At 41.4% G+C, this 16,935-nt stretch overlaps 1 protein-coding gene across 3 annotated transcripts; it reads right to left on the minus strand.

Annotated features, from left to right (window-relative positions):
* Positions 1-909: 909 nt before the first annotated feature.
* Positions 910-13,101, minus strand: Grem1 (gremlin 1, DAN family BMP antagonist). Of its 3 annotated transcripts, XM_058584668.1 has the most exons (3): positions 12,870-13,101; positions 5,854-5,946; positions 910-4,861 (listed from the first exon to the last, which is right to left on the minus strand). In XM_058584668.1, exon 3 carries the CDS (start codon positions 4,858-4,860, stop codon positions 4,306-4,308), a length of 555 nt encoding a protein of 184 aa, XP_058440651.1. In that variant the 5' UTR covers position 4,861; positions 5,854-5,946; positions 12,870-13,101; the 3' UTR covers positions 910-4,305. The 3 variants fall into 3 exon arrangements, with proteins under 3 accessions (XP_058440651.1, XP_046317781.1, XP_046317780.1); XM_046461825.2 differs by lacking the exon at positions 5,854-5,946 and having other exon boundaries at positions 12,900-13,101; XM_046461824.2 differs by lacking the exon at positions 5,854-5,946 and having other exon boundaries at positions 12,870-13,099.
* Between the last annotated feature and the right edge of the window lie 3,834 nt (positions 13,102-16,935).

Here is a 16,935-nt window from a genome sequence, read left to right on the forward strand (position 1 = left end):
GAATGCTTCCAAGTTTGGGGTCCTGATGGTGCCAACTACAATCCCAGAATAGCCTTACTCATTAGATGTGAATGATCAACAATGAAATCTGTTTTTAAAGTTCTGTTTTGGTTCTTAATAGAACAAACCAATAAAATTTGAAATTCTTCCAATTTTGCTTACTGTTTAAGGGCTGTGGTTCTTCAGTAAGATCATATGAATTCACTACTTCTTCACAATGATAATAATGGCAACCACTTCATTACCTATCCTGAGAATTGAGAAACAATTCAAATTAAACTCTCAGCACAGTGTGATAGGTAAGCACTTCATATAGAGTTGCTGGGATTTTTGTTATTTTCAGAGCACTAATACTGAATAATGTTGTATGTCCAAGTAGGAAGAGATCTCAGAAATCCAGTAGTTCAGTTGTATACCCAGGCAATAATTCACTTTGAAATGATATACAGCATACTTTAAAATATTTTCAAGCATAGAAGTTTATCATCTTAAAGGCAGTTCATGGTCTTACGGAATCACTCGTATCATTAGAAAGATCCTTCTATGGATCCTAAGATCTTTCTGCTGTTTTCTCCTAGAACACCCTGAAATAAAGCTGTAATCATACATGTGAGGCAACCCTTCTACCACTCCAATGAAGCTGCATCATCACCCTCACTAGCTCAGCTTCCTAGCTATGCTCTGGGCAGTAAGCTGGTAGTTTGGACTAGAGACCCACTCTCTCTTGCCTCTAACTGCATGGCCTCAGGAAATCAAATGGGATCTGAAAAGTCTAGGAGAAAGAGTAAATTCCCCCAAAAGGTCACTAGAGACCTCAGTGTCTCATTTCTACATCCATTCCCATAACAAGTAAATCTCTGCCCCACCTCTGCCCTAGGAACTCTGCCAGTTAAAACATGAACACACACAAAAAGTAGAGATTTAATTTATTGGTTGCTCTTTGGCAAACATTATATAGAACATTATTGGGGAGAAAATTAAATTCTAGTTACAGATTCGTAAAACTTTAAGCCAAAATAGCTTTTATGACACTATCAAATCCCCTCTCACCCTCATACACAGCAAGGTAGTTCCATCACAGTCTAGACAATTCTTTGTTGTTTTTCAATGATTAAAGCAGACACAATATATAATGTAGGTAATATTAAATATCTTGAGTAATAACAAATCAACAGAACTACTTTCACCCTTTCACTCTTTAGCATCAACTGGTCACTTAGAAATGTTTTGTCCCTAACTTTTCACTTTAAATTTCCTCTTTAAAAGGACTCTCTGAACTAGTCATCATTATCCACTATATGTTTGTACACACTCATCTTAAGTCTCCCAAAATCACACTGAAAGTTCTTCCTAATATTGCTTCAGAAACGTTAACCTTTAAGGACCATTCAATTTAAAAAAATAAGAGCTCAGGTCTTGACTATGTAACACATCTTAATACGTGTAAAATGGTATTTCTCTCTGCCCTGACAAGTCTCTATCAACATACAATGTGCCAGCTTCTTCTCCTAACTCAGAGGAAGTCATATAAAGGAGAAAAAGAAAGCAAGCTTGAAATCACAATGACCAAAGGACCTGAATTAATAATTACATTAAATAACCATAACTTTTTGTTTAACTATTCACATTCCACACAGTGGAAATTATCCTTTCCTCCAGATTTTTCTCATACAACTTTTAACTTTGAAGAATGACAGTAACAAAAAACAACTTACAAACTTACAAGATGTGTATTTACTCTTCTAATGCCAAGCACAAAGTGTACATCATAAAATTCATCTTTGGTGTTTGGCATTTTTTTTTTTGATAGGTAAGATCAAGATCACAACTATCTTGCCATAGAAAAATCCTACTACAATAATGCAAAAATATATATCATTACATCATTGGTGACTCCAATAAAATAAGTAACAGATATGGCGTTTTCAATAAATGTTGGAAGCCACACCATACTTGTGCTCATCTTAATACAGGCACAGTAAGAAAAGCAGACGTTTTCCTCTTTGGCTAGTGCTATGCTTCTAGGGTATTTATGCTGCTGATTATTCTGGTGAAGTTAATTTTGAGGAAATTCTCTTTACTTGAGCCAAATCTGACTTACATGCAAGACTGTGGTACAAGCTCCTAAAAGAAGATTGCTGCTGCCAACTTAAGTCATCTCTTTTTAACAAAATTGCATGCTTGTGGCAGAATTAAAACAACAAGAGAAATTCAATGTTTGCTGGTTCTGAATGTCATTTTTCCTCTCTGGTGTGGTTTTACATTTAAAGCTTCTTCCCCTTTCTTTTCCTTTCCCCCACCCTCAAAATTCTGCCTTTGCATTTGTGTGCTTAATTAAATCCATGTTGTGCTTTATTGTTGGAGGATGTGGATGATGCAAAGATTTAGGGCAGGGGAATACAGTGTATATGAAATGCATAGACTATGTGTTTGCATGAATTTGCCTAATGTAGAATCATCAGTAGTGATTTATAAATATTTAAAATTAGACCCAACATTTTGGGTGTTCATGCCTCTGTCTAAAGGCATGGCTCCTGTTGGTAGATGGGAGAGCACTAACCCACAACAAAAGCAACATAGAAACAGCTTCTTTAACTGCAATGGTTCTTTGAATGCTGGAATCTTGATGGGCAACTGAATCTCAAATCTCTGATGTTTGTTTTCCAAATGACACTTGACTTGGCTAGAGAAGCTGAGAAGATAAAGGAAAAAAAAAACTGGGGCATTTATATATAGAACTTCAGGCTTGAAGAGAATAGCTTAGCCAAATTCAAAGTGCAGTAAGGTTCACATACCCTGCACTTTGGTCATTAGAAAAAGTCTATATAGGCATTTGGCAAGCAGCCCCAAGTTTCCTCCGTGGAAAGCACCTCCAGTAGGTACAGAGTGGTTGCTATGTCCCACAGATCCTACTGGTAGCAGATGGACAGCTCCAAGGGTCCTTGCAGACCCTCAGAGAACAAATGAAGAAAGGGAGGTCAGACCCCTCACATCTCCTCCAGGTGTTAAAAGCTAACTATTACCATGCCAGAGGCAATCCCGCTTACTTCCTTACTCTCTCTTCTCTCTAGTTCAGTCTTCTAACAAGAGGCAATACAAAACCACCCCAAATAGGTTTATAGCTAAAATGGAGCAGGCCCTAAACTCTCAGCTTAGACTGACCTTTCCTGTCAAGTATACTCAGCAGATGCGGAATGTTTATAATACAGGGTTGTGGCTTTCGGGAGCATTATGTAGGAACAATGATTTGAGGAAAAGGTGATTATAACCAAGAAAAAAATATTAGTACCTGAACCAAGGAAGTTTTGGGCTTTTTTCTATTCCTGCATGGAAGGTTCTAAACTACATCAAATGTCCACCTGTGGGGCAAAACAGCTGGGGCTATTTGGGTTTAGCTTGATTACTTGGTTCTGAAAACAGGGGTGGTCGATATTTAAGTTTTAAGTTTGGTGTTGGGTTACAGCTAGTTTTGGTAGATCCCAGTGACAGCCAAAGTCAATGATATTTTGGCAATCTTATTTCTCCTCTGTTCACTTGGGTTCTTTTAAATACCAGGAAACCCTTTCACTGAAGCATGGGCCTGGCTGTGTTTGGACTAGGCCTTCCAGTTCTCTGCATATCTCCCTGTTGAATTCTGCTGGCTGTGACTGGTCCTCACCCTCAATGCTCTCTTTGTCGCTGCCCTGTTCTGATTGTCATCGATCACACCAGCCTCCCCAGAATCTGGTGGGTCTTCACAATATGAAAAAACGTTTACATCATGGTCAAGCAAATTAATTTAGAAGCCTTGGCAGACATGGGATGAGACTGAAATAGACACTGAGAATCTAAGAAAGGAAGGAGTGTGGAAGAGAGAAAGAAGGGAGGAAGAAAGCTGAAAATAATGTCTCTGAGTCTAACACAACACACAAATAAGTCTCTTGCCCTCAGAGTAGCCTCTTCCATTAACATTCATTCTGAAGGCAGATCCTGATCCCCAGGGGGCACATAGAAGACAAATGCAGATCCAGACCACAGCCCTGCCTCTGTGGATGCCAGGGGTGGTGTGGGCATTTTGACCATCCCTGTTTAAAGCAGATAATAATAGGAAGTGAACTCTATCAGAGACTGTTTCCTTTGATGTCTGAAAACACCCACAGACACCCAGGCAGACTCATGCACACAAACTACGGACAAGCAGGCTCTGGTTGGGAGGCAGCCGCTTTTTCTTCTGGCCTCTAGATTTAAGCCAAGTAAGAATCAGGTTGCTTAGGTGTGGCTCTGGGCCTGCCTGGGGCTGCATCCCTAGGACAGGCTGAGTGTGACTTAATCCAAATCGATGGATATGCAACGACACTGCTTCACACGTGTGACCCTCTTCTTCTTGGTGGGTGGCTGTAGTTCGGGGCAGTTGAGTGTGACCATCATGGTGGTGAATTTCTTGGGCTTGCAGAAGGAGCAGGACTGAAAGGAGCCTTCCTCCTTCCGGATGTGCCTGGGGATGTAGAAGGAGTTGCACTGGCCATAGCAGAAGCGATTGATGATAGTGCGGCTGTTGCAGCCCTCCTCGTGGATGGTTTGCTTAAGCGGCTGGGTTTTGCACCAGTCTCGCTTTAGGTATTTGCGCTCGGTCACGTGGAGGGCCTCTTGGCTGGACTCCAGCACCTCCTCCCCCGGCATGGCAGTGCCCCGCCCCTGGCCCCGCCCCCGGTTCCTGGAGCCAGGCTGCTGGGGCGACTGAGTCTGCTCGGAGTCATTGTGCTGAGCCTTGTCTGGCGGGGGAATGGCACCTTGGGACCCTTTCTTTTTTCCTTCAGCAGCCGGCAGCAGGGTCCCCAACAGGAGAAGCAAAGCTCCCACAGTGTAGGCGGTGCGGCTCATACTAAAGGGAAGCAGAGAGGGAAGAGAGGACAAATGGAAGAGTGAGTTAAGGAAAAATCAATGATAGCACCTAACATTTTATGTGGCGCTTGTTAAACACTGTATGTAAAATACTCCGTTGGCTTCCCACTATCTCAAGCTCTGAAAGTAACCAGCCTGGCTCCACAATAAACAAGCCAATATTTAAACTCAGCCGGGACCCTTGTGTGGAGGCACATAAGATTTCCTTGCTGATTTCTCACACCCAATTATATTGACTTTGCATTACGGTCACTTAACTGTATTTATTCTTGTATTTGATGACATGAAGCTTTTCACTCTTACCAGGCATTGGAAAACAGAGATGCAAGGGAAGGCCAGAAAGCATGTGACAGGAGAGAGAACAATTTAACAGGAAGCACACTGGATGAAGCTGCAAGCCCAGTTTCTGGTTGTAGTCTTGGGACAGCCACTTGCTGTCTGACCTTGATAAACTCACTTTCTTTTTGTTCTTTAATTTTTAAAAATTTTTTAGTTGTAGATGGACACAATACCTTTATTTTATTTGCTTATTTATTAATTCTTTTATATGGTGCCAGGAGTTCAACCCAGTGCCACACACATGCTAGACAAGCACTCTACCACTGAGCTACAACCCCAGCCCCATAACTCACTTTCTTGATACATGACTCTTATGTAAGCAGAGTTACAAACACCTCTCTCAAAGAGTTCATTCAGGTCAAAATTGATTTTAAAATAATAGTAATTTGAGAACTAGATAAACATATACAGATAGCAGTATATTGTGGATAGAACAAATGACTACATCAGGCAGATCACATAACTCTAAAGATCCCTCCACCCCTCACTTATTCTCATCTTGAAACTGGGTCCAGATATTCCTCTTATCACTTTTTACATCATAGGCTATACTTCTCTACTTTTTAAGTGGTAGAATGTCACTCTCCTATGTGTCTGTGTGTGTGCATAAAGTTTAAAAGGTAGAAAAATGACCTGTAAGCCCGATGCTCAGAAGGCTGAGGCAGGAGGATTGCTTGAGCCCAGGAGTTCAAGGCCAGCCTAAGCAACACAGTGAGACCCCTGTGTCTAAAAACAAACAAACAAACACGAGGCAACATGATTTTTTAAAAAATGATCATGATAGAACAGATATGTGTAAAAAATTGCATTAATAAACACCCCAGGCGTGTTGAATAAATTAATGACAATGAATTATTGTGGGTGGGTCTAGAGCTAGATATAGGTCAGAAAGGGCATATGAATGGTGACATAAATATATAAGGCAGAGGGAAAATTGACTGGCTTTTATCCAACAGAGAAAAAAGAATGGAGTGAACACAGTTTATCAGGGAAAGAAAGACTCTTAGATTGTTTCAGAGAGGTAGAGCAGAAGGAGAGAAAAGGGGAGGGAGAAGAGCCAGAGAGTGCAAGAGAGAAGCATCAGACTATCCTGATTCTTTGGAGAAAGTCTTCCTGGGCTGGACAGTCCAACCCTCAAGGGGGATCTTGTTTAAATGCAGATTCTGAGTCCTCAGTCTGTCCTGATTCTGAGTCCTCAGTCTGTAGGAGGCCTGTAGCACTTGGGGTCATGGGGTATAATGGGATTGTTTAAATTGGGATGTATTTTCTTTTCTTTTTTTTTTTTGAATTTGCTCTTTTTAGTTATATATGACAGTAGAATGTATTTTGACATACCATGCATACATGGAAAAAGGACATATTTTCTTTTTTAAGAATACAGTTTCAAATTCACATGGTCCCTCCCCAGGTGATCACAACATCTGATCTGATTTCTGAGGTCTCCTCTGGCCTACTCCCATGGTTTCCTGAGCTGAAGGACATAGCTGTGGAGTACTTATTTCTTTGCTCTTCCAAACACTAGCTTAGCACATGATGACCCCTAAGTGCCATGCAACCTTAAAATTTTCCCCCATGAAACCTGACAAGTCTGTATGATTATCTTGAGTAATTTTCTTTCAAAGACAAAAGCAGGGTAGCATCTACATTCTCTAATGGACAGCCTCTGGTAAGTAAAGACTATTCAGCCCAAAGGCTAATGTCAAACTAAGATAATTAAATATTACATTTAAAACATCCTTAAATGTCATCATCTTTCCAACAGTATCCTAATACTTTTGGGCAAGTTCAAGTTTGGAGCTGATAATGTGACATTTAGCTCCTGTTCCAACTGTAGGTTCCCTGGCTTTTGTCAGTTTATGTTACAACATCCCTGTTCTTTAAACAGAGTTGGTTTTGCCCCAACAATAACAAAAAAATTAATTTCTTTGTTTTGTCTTTTTTTTAAAAAAATCACTTATAAGAAAAGTTCAGTTATAAAACAGTACTGATTTTCCTCCAGAGACTAGGAGAACATGAGCCGTGACCATTCAGTCTCCTGGGCAAATATATCATGAATTTGAGAAGCTTTCACAAGTTTCTGCTGTTTACGCAATTTAGGGCCAAGATCTAAAATAAAACTCATTCACTGAGCATTTCAAAGGAGGAATACATAATATCTATGCCCACAATCTTATTCTAAACCTACTAAAAATGACCTATAGTCCAATTCAGTCCTCCCAACCAGGACCGCACCACCCCACCGCAAGCCCACCATCATAGAGGACATTCTGAGATTGACTGCAAAGTATGTTGATTGCATATGACAGGTATCACCCCTTCCACAAACATCTATCCACAAAATGTAATTTTATTTCTCTGGACCAACTTAGGATACTTTTTATACTCAACCTTTTCTTCCTGACATTTTCACTTAAGTTATTGAACAATATCCACTCTGAGAGTTGATGAGGGCTTGCTCATCATCAGTGCTTGGCACAGAGGAGTTGCTCATTAAAATTTATTAAATAAATGATTACTATGATTGATACAGTTTCTGTCCTTTGCATTTTAAAATGTCTTCACTAATGCCAGTATAGAAAAGCCAACTGCAATGTTTTGGGTTTGTGACCCTCGGTATGGGAAACTTCTCCTAGCCTAAAGAGCTTCCTACTACTTGACTTTCTTTTTCCAGGAAAACTCAAATGTTCCCAACTTTTTACTGGTAACATGTGGAATAATGTGGATTTTCTTTCCTAATTGAAGCTACTGAATATACTGTGGTAGAAACTAACAACAAAGCAATGAATTCAAAATTAGTAGACTGGTTTTCAGCTTCAATTTAGACAAACTTATTGTTCTTATGGAAGCATGCATACCCTGTAAGCCAAAGGGGTCTATAGTGACAGGTTTGTTTGTTTGTTTGTTTTTAAGAAAAGTAAACTCTCCTCACAATAAGATTTACTAGGTGTGGAAAATGAAATATTGTTCATTTCTAAAAAGTCTGTTCTTTAAATATCTTCAGTGTTTGTTGTAAGGCTTTTGAGATATTAAACTTTATAGTTAGTCAAAGAAAAATAAAAACAACTTCAAGAAAGTCAATCAACAGAGATCTCAGCTTCTTAGAGAACAGCTGTACTGTGAAGCACCGTGGATATTCTACATGAACAAGATTGAGGGACTGAGAACTGGAATTAGTACTGGAACCAGGGCCATATCAGCCATTGTGGTCAATCATCCATGCCCTCCCCACCCCCAAAACAGTCTTGATCATTCAGTGAAGGAATAGGAGTGTTTCACTCTTGTAAACATCACAAATGTACCGGAAATCAAGATGTAAATTCCTTGAAGACAATTTTCTTCCACAGAACACCTAGCAGTTGCCTCATAATCAAAAAGCAGTCCAAATGCTAATCTGTATTTAGGTTTCTATGAATTATTCTCCATGTCCAACAATTAGCTGCAAACAATTTATGGTAATTTCCATTTATAAAGTCACCTATTCACATCATTAAATTAAAGCTCATAAACTCATCATGCATCATAACACCCAACAAATCCCTTGATTCTCCTTTGCAGGTAGTATTATTATTCTTTCCAAAGTCCACCTTAACAATCCCTTAGTGGATTTCTGCTTCTCCAAGCAGTGTGATCATATTTGCATAATAAGCTTTCTCTGCAACTATTCTCTAATAGCAAGGCTCATTCCATCCCACCCTACTGTCTTCCTCTCCAATCCAAATCACATCTCGGAAGATATACTCTTAAAGCACGTCTTTTCTCCCTCATAATTTCCTTCCAGTTCCCAATGATTAAGAGTACATGCCATCAAAAAGACAAACCATAGTAACCATCTCACTCCTCGATAGGTCATGATGATTATTTCAGTCCTGGAAAAGACTCAAAGTACAAAACCTTCCTCTACTTCTGGAGACTCAGAAATAAAAATAATATGTGTGATCTGTTTCCAATACTGTTGTCTTTGGGAAAGTCTGGGCCAGTTCCTTTCAGCACTCTTCACACTGAACTTCTCATTTTAGCCAAGTGACCTGTTCCTACTCAGTTAAACGGAGTTCTGAGTGAAAATTACAGGGAAAGCCAGATATCTGTGCCTGAACTTCTGGTTAATTCCTCCTGTTGAACTAACTTTTAGAAAGATATTCAACAGGCATACATCAAATTATTCTTCCAGCATAAAACATAATGGAATTATGCAAATGTTCCACTTGTAGGCCAGATTTTAGAAGAAAATCTATTCCTCTTTTTCAGGACTAAATATTTGGAAAGAATACAGGTTATTTTTTGAATTTTACCTTTAATTTTTTAAAAAGGCAATCAATCAACTTTTAGAAATCAGAGAAATTTCTTAATAATAGGGTCGATTTTTTTTTTAAAGAAAACTTGCACCAAGGAGATCAAAAGAGTTGACAGCTGGCATACCAACACATCCCCTACCTGTTGCACATCTCTTAACCAAACCTCCCTATTCTGAAGACCATTTAGGTCAAATCAGGCCACTTCCCAACACTTCATAGGGCAGGAAGGAGACCTCCTAGTGGTTAACTATCTCAATAGCTCAAAGTTCATTGGAAGATTATTATTATTTAGTGAGGCTAATGATTGTATACAATTCTTGAAGTCAACAGGAAATGAGACAGAGAAGAATAAATGTTAAGTATTCACTCAAAAGCACTATTGAAGAGATAGCCAAGTTACAGATTGTGTATTGTAGAGAAATGTGTGTTAGTCACTGTGTAAGTGGGATTCAAGATGAAATTCAGAACCACCTGTGATATATCTTGGTTCGGTATCATATTACTATTTCACCCAACACCCCCACAAATAATAAAAGTTATCTTTTATTTTTGAGCCTTTACTATGCCAAGCATTGTAATGCTAAATTCTGTCAAATATTCTCATTTTGCACAACAAAATACAAGGTAGATAATATTGTCTTTGTCTTTACAGCCAGGAATTTATCCAAGGTCACAAGCTTATAAGAGGAGAGCTAGGATTTAAGTTCAGTTCTACCTAGCCCCACCCCCAACGTGTCTGTAACTACTGTCCCACTGACACCCAGCAAGGTATTTAAGAGACACATGGGTTTGTTTTCTAATGCAATAAAATAGAATACTGTCAATCAAATAACTATCTATTTTGTATCTTTAACATGTGAAGAAAAAGACTTCTTTGTCCCAGGAATTCTTGTTGTACTTTGCATTTCTACAAGCATGTGTTAAAAGACAATTCCCCACAGATATAAGATATGGCTGGTAGCACCTGCCTGATCTGTGCCTTCCAGTTAGTCACCTCCCCTAATTGCCACCTCTCCCTTCCTTTATAGGAAAGGTTTATGTCTTATCTTTTACTCTTGGCTCTAGAACATTCTCCACAGCTTTGCTGTCAACAAGAATTTGCTGGGAGAGCAGTATGACATGAAATTTCTTCACATTTTTACCGATTTGACCATTAAAACTGAAGTCATGATGGCTTCAGTTGAGAAGATGGTGCAGGGGGCTCTCATTCAGGGACTTGGGAATGTAACAGGTTTCTATTCTTCCCTGTATAACCACTCACATAAAGACTACATTAGCAAACCTGGATTTCCTACAGATTGTGGGTTACCAAAACATTTCACTCAAAATGAACTTTTAAGAAAATAGGAAACCTGTGAAATAACAAAGTTTACAAAAGATTCTAATTCCTACAATGACCTGGAAGTTAAACACACACACACACACACACACACACACACACACTGAGGTGGGGAACACCACCCTACAGTTCTAAAGAATCCTTAAATAATTACTTGATACTAACAATTGAACAGTGCAATTTATCCAGTGATAGTAATTAAATCACAGTTGTAGACTTGGCTGGGGGAGGGAGTGAAGGAGAATCTAGTTCTCTTAGTATCTTTCCCTCTTTGCTTTTAGAAAAATCTATTTCATCAAGTCCTCCAAGCTCCCGCTCCTCAGGGGGAAAAAAAAAAAAAAAGGAGGAGGGCAACCCTGCAGCCCTGGGGTGAAAGAAGACTCCTCACCCTGGGATCAGGGTTATCTTAACCTCTTCTACGCTATTTATTTAACTTTTGTGTACAGCCAGAAGGAAGCCACTACTCTAGGGTCTCTGGGACAGCATAAAACCCTGGTGACCCACTCAACACAATAGACCGTTTAAATCAGTTGTGTCCTGGCACCATCTCTGGGGAACATAAACAGACACGCACACCGCTTGAATTTGCTGTTTCCAGCAGGAGATCCAATTACTCACTGATGGTCGCTTCTCTGCCCTCGGACCGTTTAAGAGCAGATTTTTCATCCCTAACTTTGAGACTATAATTCTGCCTAAAAGAGCTGAGATTTGGTGTCGGTCAAGGAGGGGCAAATGGCAGCTGGATCAGACTAGAGAGTGGTCCTGAGCTTGCGGGAAGGGGCTCACATTCTCATAATCCTCTGTAGGGACCGTCACCAGAGCCTGGCACCGGGAAACGCCAAGCTGGGGCACCCCCAAGGCGGAATGAGATCTGAAGACAGTGCCAAGCGAGAGCTGTTGTGCGTCAGTTTCCAAACCTGAAGTCTACAAATAATTATGACAGGAGAGGTGACAGCCCTGTTTATTCCCCTCGCTGACTAGGAGCCAGGCAGCGGGTGAGAACAGGGGCTACCAGCGAATTCCAGCAGGGGACCAGCCTCCCACAGAGGAGTCCCAACGTCTTCTGTCGCTAGCCAGGGGCACGTATCAAGGCGAGACTGGTGCCACCGGGATACAGACTAAGGGGCACCGGCAGAAAAGGGAACTATCTGACCGTCGCTTCCCGGCGCCCGCACGTCTGCAAGTCAAGGCGCGCGTGGAACCTAGAGAGGCTCGAATTGAAAAACCAGCACTCACGAGTGCGCGGACAGAACGCTAGTTTGTATGGTGTGTGCTGTGTGCCGAGTGAGCTCTGAGGGTTCGCAAGATCCGGTCCCCAGGACCGCCTACTGCACTCCAGCTTCGGGTTACTGGACCCTCGGGTTTGTGGTTAAACCCCGCGGCTCCGCTCTTCCCAGACTCTCTTGCACGGAGTTATCTAACCTCCCCAACTAGCAAATACATCACTAAGTCTTAGGATCCCAGGATTTGTAGCACGGTAACTCTCTGGAGTCCCACAGGGCCCTTAAAACGCCTGCAGCCGCAGCGCAGTGCTTAAATTACAGGGGTCCCTCTCGATACGACTTGCAGCGCTGTCGGCGGTCTAGCGGCAAATTCCCGCCGCCCTCGCTCAAGATCCCGCGGCTCCCGAGCTCCAGCAGCCCAGACTCCGCGCTTTCGAGGTACGTGCGAGTCCAGCTGAGGCTGCTGCCAGGAGCACCGGGAGCATGTTTATGGGGCTGCAGGAGGGGGAAATGAGATGCAGGGGACTGCCCACTCTTGACACCCTTTCCCCCTAGGTTTTCCAACAGACCCAACTGAGCCAGGTCATAGCATCTACGACGACCTCGACGGGAAGGACCCCTGACGGTTCTTCAGGGTTCACCCCAGAGAATCGCAGGACCTGGGTGCACCGAGGGCTGCCTGAATCGAGAGGGACTTGGGGATCCTTTGCTAATGCCTACACACACACACACACACACACACACACACACACACACCTCCCTTCGTCCCTCCCTACAGGGTGTCTCTGCGCTCACCTGTCAGTGTAGTGAGTCTTTCTGCCCTACCTCTCGATGCGTGGTGCTGGGTGCGGCCACAGCTCAAGTCGCTTGGGCTCGGCGCAGCCGGACTGAGGGTGACGCTAACGAAGTGCACTGAATCGTCCGGTCCGCGAAGGGCACACCGAGTGTCGGGCATCTCGCTGTCTCCGGTTTAAATGCCGGCGGCCAAGCACTGCATCCCGGGCCGAGCCTCTCCATTGGCCAGGCGCCGCCGCCGCCGTCGGACCCGTTATCCGCCCCCTTTCCCGGTATTGCCCCCGCCCCCTGTACCCGTCCTGCTTCCATGTGGGGTCCCCTCTCCGCCCGCCTCGCCTCTTTGTCTGCTCCCCCCGCCCGGGAGGGCTGGGAGAGGTCACCCCAGGGAACCGCGCCTGGAATGCACAGCAAATCACATTTTCCGCTCCCGTTGGAGAGGGAAGCGCGGGAGGAAATCCCCCGGGCTCCTGGCCCCTCATTCCTCCTCCACCCCAGGTCCGACCAATTCGCTTCTCCGGCGTCGAGCCCCTAGCTCAATAGCGGAGACTGCACTGAGAAGAGCTAAGTCCTTACCGGATCCTAACGGATGAGGCGATTTTAACCCCTGGAGACAAGAGAAGAGCGGAACGCTGGATCGCCCCGACTTGGCGGCTCCGCCCGAGGCCCCCAACTTCGAGGGCGCTGACCCCTGTGCCCGGACTAACCCCCGCGGGCTCGCCGGCCGCCAGCAGGAGCCTGTCGCCAACATGACACCCTCCTCTCCGCGCCCGCCACGGGTTTTTTCAGCTCAGTTGCCGGCGGCTTCGGCTGTGAGTTGTACCGGGTGCGGGGGAGGGGGGGGGCGGGTAAAATTAAAAGAACCTCAGTAATCAAGGTTTCCATTTCTAAATGACCTTAAAAAGAGAGAGCACACTCGCTAAGCGTGAGGGATTTTCATATAAAAGAATAAATCAAGAAAAGAAAACGTTGGATGAGGATATAACTTCCAAAATCTAAGACAAAAACCTATATATGTGGAAAACCGATGTCACATTCCGTATTCATTAAGAATACCCCGAAGAAAAGAGGAAGCAGAGAACACACCAAGGGTGAAAACATTTTTCAAACAATGAGTGAACACATTCATTTGTTCTCGTCACTTGGAAATTGGTTTCTCAAAGAGGGGGTATGTGTCACGATTATAGTCCGTGCAAAAATCAACCAGTCTCCTAGGTCTGTGGATGGACTCCATCAGCCAGGTCAAATGAAGACTCTGAAAAAGATTTGTTAAAGAAGGAAATTTGAAGGTGTCTGTATTGCCTAAAGCAAAAATAAATTACGAAACTCTTCAAAAGATACTTAGGGAAAACCCGTGGTTTAAGTACACTTGTCTAGGAAAACAAAACCAAACCGGAAAACAGCATACTTTTTTTCTCTTAATATGGCATTAAGGGGAAAGAACAAGAAACACGAACACCTATTAGATACTGTTAGGAACTTGAATAAGAGTTTTAGAAGTAAATGAAGCAAGAAAAAGTTTCCTTGAGTGAATGACTAGAGAATCTTAATCGTCTGAAGGTTTTGGTTGTGCAAATGGCAGTTTTTGAACATGAATGCTAGTACTGCACTTCACATGCTTTCAGTCGTTAGTTGTTGAATCATCCCATAAGCCATAGTTTATAGTTGTCTTACAGGATGGGAACATTCAATGGGCTTAAAGTTCTATCCTGGTCAAGTGGGCTCCTGGAGAGAGAGGTAGTCAGAAATACACAAAATAATTAAGAGTTCAGGCAAAGCCCACCACCAAGCTGTATGCAGCTAGCTGCTCTCTGTGTGAGAACTATTCTACAGAGAAAAGGAAACACATTTTACACATTTATTGACTTTTTCTAATCTAAAAGCAATGCTTTAATCATATATTTTTTTCCATATAAACCATCCCACCTACCAACAAAGAGGTGAAATTTACCTCCTGAAATGGAAGTAATTGTTTTTGGAAATTTGCCATTCAGGCTTTATATATCTTTATCCAATAAATGTTGATAATCACTGTGACTGTCTCAGGAAGCTTCTTGGCCATAATCTCTACAATAGAAACACACACACACACACACACACCACAAAACTCTAACCCATTCACTCCATCATTTTTCTTCATGGTCACTTCTCTCTCACTATCATCTAAGTATTTCCTCCCACTAAAATGTAAATATCATGAGGGTAGGGACTTTGTTCATTTTGCTTACTTTGTTACATGAAACACACAGAACATAAAGTGTCTTACACAGAACTAGAATCCAAATAAATACTTGTGGATTGAGAATGTTCATCATATTCCCACTAACTAGGATTACCAAACATGCCAAGTGCTGAGGACAAAGCCACCAGCAATATAACATAGGCCCTTACCTCATTGAGTTTGTAGCCCATCATGCTTGTAAATATTTATTAAAATTGAGCGAGTTTTGGCCTCATGTTTGTGTTTTCATAACAGCCAGTCATTGCAAACCATTATCCAATCAGGATGAAGGCAAAAGTGTAAAAACTCCTTAGAACACTTTAAGTATAATTACCTAATTGAAACCTGCTCTTAGTAAAGAGAGAAGTAGAATAGCTTGATGTTATCAAGGTTAGACTTCTAAATCTAAGGTGCCTAAGCAATGATGGCTAAGTGGTACTTAGTGAATCTACTTTCAAGTTACCTTGAGGCTATGTGAGAAGAATAGACCCTGATGAGCTACTGGTTTGTAAAATCCTTTTTTCTTGTTTTGTCCACCTATTTACAGGACAGCATATACAGAATATAGTGTCTAACCCCAAGATGCTAATGTGCTATTTTCTGGGTCTGGGGAAGAACTTTAAAGGCTTTTGTAGGGAAATTTTTGCTTAGACCTGTGCAAATTACCAACAGCTGTTCATTCAATAGCAGAGATGATGCCATCTTGCATTGGATTAGAAAGAATAAATCCCTTTATATATTTGAAATTTATACATTTGGTGTGCCCTTTCTACAGAAAAAAGTGATTAACAATATCTAAAGAAAAAAAGATATTTGTGATAATTACATAGTAGTTAAATGATTGACATTCAGAATGGATTCTCTTATCTATCAATAAGACCCTACAAATAACCAAGAGAATAAAAATAAACCTGAAAAAATAAACGTGAAATAAATAAACGTGAAAAAATGCTAAATTATACCAGTAAATCAGAGATAAACAAAGTGAAATAAGAAAATACTGTCGCTTATTAGATTAGCAAAGACTTAAAAGCCTGACAACATCCAGCAATGGAAAGAGTATGGAGAGGTGGGTACCCAAATGCATTGACAGTGAGAACATAAGTGATGTGACCATTTCAGTGAGCAATTTGCCGATCTGCAAAATTACAAAGGCACCTAGTAATCACCTGTGTAGTATGCAAAAGGCGAAAAATTGGAGATGGCATAATATAATATTTTACTCACATGGTAAAATTCTATTTAGCTACTAAAAGAAATGGGCTAGAATATATATATATATATATCAACTTAGAGCTCAAAAACAATGATGTTTAGAAAAATGCAGACGGGCACTAGCAGTGTGACACTATTATATATACTTTACAATAAACACATGAAACAATAGTATAATTTGTTTATGAAAACATATGTGTTCGTATAAATGTATAAATAGTGGATTGGAATCCAGACCTTTGATGGTGCTCACCAGAATGGGAGTGAGAGCAGATGGATTAGGGTTGAAACATTACAGAGATTCCAACTTTATAATGCTTTTTAAAAATTATTCTTCATCTTGAAACAAATACGACAAAATGTTGACAATTTTAATTTCTGGGGGGTGGGTCCATGAATATTTGTTAGATTGTTCTCTTTAAATTTTGATAATTTTTTTTCAAACTAAAAGTCTGATAAGAGTGATTTATCCATTGTGTACCAAGAACTTCTGCTTTCTGAATGGCTTCTGTAACCAGCTCCAATCAGAATAAGCTTGTTTCCAGAACACAGAAAGGCCCTTATGGATGGTTTTAAGTCTACTGATCTGTCTGAGGATTGATTCCTGGCTGTCGCCTTGCTCTCCACACATAA

This window comes from Marmota monax, unplaced genomic scaffold, assembly GCF_021218885.2.
Source record: "Marmota monax isolate L192 unplaced genomic scaffold, Marmota_monax_Labrador192_F-V1.1 WCK01_AAM20220418_F8-fsc00001, whole genome shotgun sequence".
Classification (NCBI taxonomy): domain Eukaryota; kingdom Metazoa; phylum Chordata; class Mammalia; order Rodentia; family Sciuridae; genus Marmota; species Marmota monax.